We start from the raw sequence: 5,032 nt of genomic DNA on the forward strand, positions 1-5,032 counted from the left end.
TGGGTTGGGGTGGAGTGGGGCTGGACCTGAACTGGGGGCAGGAAAGGGAGATGGGGGTGGACCCAAAGCAGCAGGGGATGGGGTCGGATCTGAATTGGGGAGGCGAGAGAGGCGGGGAGTGGGGTCAGACCCAAAGTGTCAGGTTTGGGGAGGTATGCAGGGCTGGACGTAGGCAATTCTTGACAGGCAATTTGCTAGTATATATATAAGACTGGTATGTTAATCGTGGAACAGCAGTTACATCCGTTACAAATTCCTGTTTGCCACTGTTTATACCCAAAGTCTCTGTTGTGGTAAATCTGTCAGTCATTCACCACCGACTAGCATATAGTGACACAGGTACATCTGTGAAGTAAGTGAAACACATATTTACAATCAAACTATCTGGCAGTGAAATCGAGATGGAGTAATGTTCTTGTAAAACTCTGTTCAAGTCCATTCGGCACATTCTTCTGGACAAATTAAACTGTTTGAGACTCAGGGTACAAGCACGTGAACAATAAGTAAGAGAGATTAGGCTTTTGTCAAATCAGCTACACCTGGATACCGTCCATGCACAGGCTGACTGGGAACATCTACATAAGAGGTTTACTGTGCAGTAGATTAAATTAGCCACACAGTAAATATTTTGGCATCTACACATGCGCCTCTTTTAGGTTGGAGAAACTAATTTACTCCACAGCAGGATAGTACTCATAAATATAAGTGCATACACTTCCCTGTTGCAGAGTTAAAACCTCTGCAGCAACTCATATGGAGATGCTGCTGCAGGTGACAGGGTACATCTACATGTGCACTTAAATGTTTTTTCCAATGTGCATTAAATTGAGTACCTCTTACGGCAGGTACAACTTAATGTGCATTAGGCAGCCTTAATGCACTGTAATGAATGTTCATGGTTATAAAGTGACAATTCACAGTAGTCTATTTTACTACACATTGGCATAGTGGCATTATTTTTTAAGTGACTTTTTAATGCATAGTAAAATTGGCTACTGTGCATTAAACTGCACATGTAGACTCACCCAGGGGTCCTACCATGTGTGGTGTGCCTGCCAGCTAGCCCTGTACTGAAGCACCCTCAAGTCCCAGGTAGCAGAGAATGGATGTGTACTGGCTTAAAGCACAGAGACTTCATACAACAAAAATTCATTAACTTATCTGGAACAATTTCAACATTTACACTGGGGTGTCAGGGTCATCCTTTCATTAGAAAAGGGTGTGAAATGTATTGAATATCTCTAAACGTTCTCTTTCTTCTAGAATAGCCCCAAACCCCTAGGCCAGGAGCCATTCATTTTCCAGAGCTCTGATTCCTGTTATTTCCATTTTGCTTCAACCTGCTCATAGAGTTTCAGAAAGTTTGCATTCCTTTACAATTCATAAACACAGAGACAACTTTCCTTACAGCCTCCCTTACTTCCTTGTTTCTCAGGCTGTAAATGAGAGGGTTGGCCAATGGAGTCAGCACAGTGTAGGAAAGAGAGAATATTTTGTTCAGGGCTCTTAGGGTATTGACTTTTGGGAGCATATACACAATAGTTAGGGTCCCATAGAAAATGGTCAACACAGTAATATGAGAGGAACAGGTGGAAAAGGCCTTTTCTCTCCCAGTAGAGGAAGGGATTCTCACTACGGTGGTGATAATGCAGACATAGGACATGAGAGTCAAAAGGAAAGGGGGCAAAACAAATATACAGCTAAGACTGTAGTCTACAAGTTCAATCTCATAGGTGTCACTGCAGGAGAGTTTAATCATTTCAAAGAAGTCACAAAAGAAATGGTCAACTTGATTGGGTCCACAGAAGGTTAATTTTAACAAGAAGAGATATATAATGGAGACAACTATAAATCCAATGATCCATGAGCCAGCAGCAAGTTTGTAACAAAATCTGTCACTCATTAGAGCTGCATAATGCAATGGTTTACATATGGCTAAATACCGATCATAAGACATCACGGATAAGAGACAACACTCTGTAACTATCAAGATACCAAAGAAAAATAATTGGATGAAGCAGCCAGAGAATGAAATGGTTCTGTCTCCAGTGAGGAAGCTGGCCAGCATCTTGGGCAGGAGGGTGCAGGTATAGCAGGTTTCCAAGCAGGACAAGTTCCCCAAGAAGAAGTACATGGGGGTGTGCAGATGCTGAACGGTTATAATGAGCACAATGATGAGGACATTCCCAGCCATGGTTGCAAGGTAGATTATGAGAAACAGCAGGAAGAGAAGTATTTGCAACTCTGGAAGAATTTCAAAGCCCAGGAGGATAAATTCGGTGACGGAAGTTTGATTTCTGACTTCTGCATCTGCCATGGCAGCAGAGAGATTTCATACAGCTCTGCAAAATAAAATGAAAAAAACAGAAAACTCTGAATGCCAAGGAATCAGTCCACCTCCTGAGTTTTCAAGAGACTAATCTTGCCTGAAAATGATCTAGCTCGTAGGAATTTGCCAGGTTCCACCTAGGACCTGAATAGTCCAGGATACTCATTTGTAGATTATCTTCAATGAAGCCATTGTCCCACCTACGGCATTTTGAGAAAAGTAAGACAAAATTCTCTTTGATAGACATAGAAAAGCTGTTCTACGGGCTGTCCAAACACTTTACCATGTAGCCTTCGTCCTCACTTCCTAGACCTATAGGGCAGAACTATGGTTCTTCTAACCAGGGCAACTTCTGTGCATAAATTAGGAAGGCTATGTTTTAATTAACACAACTGACAACATGAATTCCATTCATATTTCATACACATAATTCCTAGTGTATGAAATATTGTTGTGCTTGAGAAGGTCTTTGTCCTTTAAAAGCTGGTTTTAAGAAAGGTACTCAAAAGTTAATAGGGTTTTCAGTTTATAGTTCAGAAACTCCAGATAACAATTCTGATTAATCCTTATATTATAAAATGAAAGTGTGTCTATTCCTATGAGAACTAATCCTATGACCAGAGGCCTCTAAGTGTCCTGGAATCTTTTTGACTCAAGAATTGGTGCACCACGAAGAGACGTTTCTTTGGGTCAATCTGATATGTTTTATTAGACCAACTCAGATAGTTAGAAAAATTCTTCATTGCAAGCTTTTGGGTATAAATACCCAATGGATTTCGTTGTATGAAGTGTCTGTGCTTTGTCAGGGTGAGGAACCATGTGCAGGTGGTGTGTGCTGATGTTAATGAGAGACTGGCTGGTGGGGGTAGAGAGAAAAGAAATGAATGTTGACTGGCACATACCAACTGCAGAAGCTTGCCTGAGGAAGGGTATTTATACCTTGAAGCTTGCAAAGAAGAATTTTTCCAACTATTTGAGTTGGTCTAATATAATATATCAGATTTACCCAAAAAACCTTGTCTGCCTGTGTCCTTAGACCAACACGGCTAAAACCTATACCCCTGCACCATGAAGAGGAAAGAATAGATTCTAAGTCAGAATTGATCCCCAGTCCCGATCCATAGGCAGATGGATGGCATGATTGTCTCCTATGCTGATTGTTAGGCTGCTGAGCTATGGCACTAGAAACTGCTGCCAGTCACAAGTGTCGGGAAAACTTCTGTCAGGCTCCAAACATTATGACTTTGGGTTAACTGAAAGGGCATTTTTTGTGACAAAAGAAATAACATCTTTTCTTCTCCACAAACACACATTATTTTAAAAAATAATATAAGTGTATGAAATGCAAAATTTGTACACGTGTGTTGCTACTGACACTCACGCCTGATACTTAGCAACAATTCTGAGAAGGGAGTGCAGAAGATTCATTACACTGGTTCAGCACACCAGGGTGAAAAAACAGAGATGCAACTGGAAGTTTGAGCATCCTGAACAACAAAGTCACACAAGGTGTGTTGCTTGGGGCTTTACTGAAAATGGGGTCCACTGCTCAGGAGAGAGGCAATTGCCCCAGTAGAATAAAAACATATGATACACTGATGGCATTGACCTGTACTAAGCTACCAAATCCAAAGAAAAGTATGTAAAGATTACCAGACTACCTTGAAACACAGCTATTTGGTTGCACCATGCCAGCCAAGACAACCCTTTAGCACGCATGGATAATGACTTGGTCAGGGTAATTCCCAGGGCAGTGGGACAAGAATTCCCTCCACGGGTCTACAACCCACCGCTGCAGAGCACCCAAAGCTGAAGGAAAGAAAGACGAGTAGATGAATTAGATTTGTGGCCATGGCGGAAACATGGTCATCTGGAAGGTCATTTTGATTCTTTTAAAACCAAAATAATCCTTGAAATGTGAAGCTGTAAGGTTTTTCATGAGGCAAACCCTCTGGGCCCCGGGGAAAGAAAACAAGCTGACTCTGCTGGGGAGCTACCTCTTACATCACGAGGCAACACATCATTTCTAATGGTTGATTCTTTCTCCCCCTGGGTAGAAGCTTTCCCCACAAAACAGCTCTGAAAACAACTCAGTAACTAACATGTGTCCTCAGTAGATGGGGATAACTAAATGTTACTGCCTGAGACATAGGTGGTAATATCACTGATGAAAGGGACCGGAGCACTAGGAATTCACTCAGCAAATGCTGTAACATCAAGACACCTAATCTAGAAATATTATCAACTGTACCATAGTCTGTCACAGAAATGCATTACTAGGGTTAATGCTACAGGAACCAACTGGGATGAGAGTCTTCCTTCAGGTTTCCTGTGCATTTGTGCAAGGGACAGACACCTAACCAGCTTTGCCCCATAGAAGGCCGTGCCTGCTTTGCCAGCATCCTTTTGGGAAGTGAAGTAATGTGTAAAATGTCCAAATGTCTGTGATATATTTTAATATTGATGACATTTAGGTTTAATAAAAGCTAATGTAATGTTTCTGTAGCACAAAGAGCTACTCAGCATAGTCTTTTTATGGAACAGGTTTGATTATAGCATTTTCAGTCATGAATGCTCAAATTAGCTGTATTTCTCTGTCTATCCATATGTTCACCTCCATACCCAGTAAGCCATCCAAATCCGATATTATAATACTTTTGAAGAAAATATAATATAAAATAATATAATAATATAAAAATATTG

General features: G+C 41.1%; 1 protein-coding gene across 1 annotated transcript; it reads right to left on the bottom strand.

Annotated features, from left to right (window-relative positions):
• Nucleotides 1-1,354: 1,354 nt before the first annotated feature.
• On the bottom strand, nt 1,355-2,317 carry LOC132251829 (olfactory receptor 6B1-like). Its single transcript, XM_059731751.1, has one exon. The coding sequence runs from the start codon at nt 2,315-2,317 to the stop codon at nt 1,355-1,357; it is 963 nt and encodes a 320-aa protein (XP_059587734.1).
• Nucleotides 2,318-5,032: the final 2,715 nt, after the last annotated feature.

Source organism: Alligator mississippiensis, chromosome 7, assembly GCF_030867095.1.
Source record: "Alligator mississippiensis isolate rAllMis1 chromosome 7, rAllMis1, whole genome shotgun sequence".
In the NCBI taxonomy this organism is placed as follows: domain Eukaryota; kingdom Metazoa; phylum Chordata; order Crocodylia; family Alligatoridae; genus Alligator; species Alligator mississippiensis.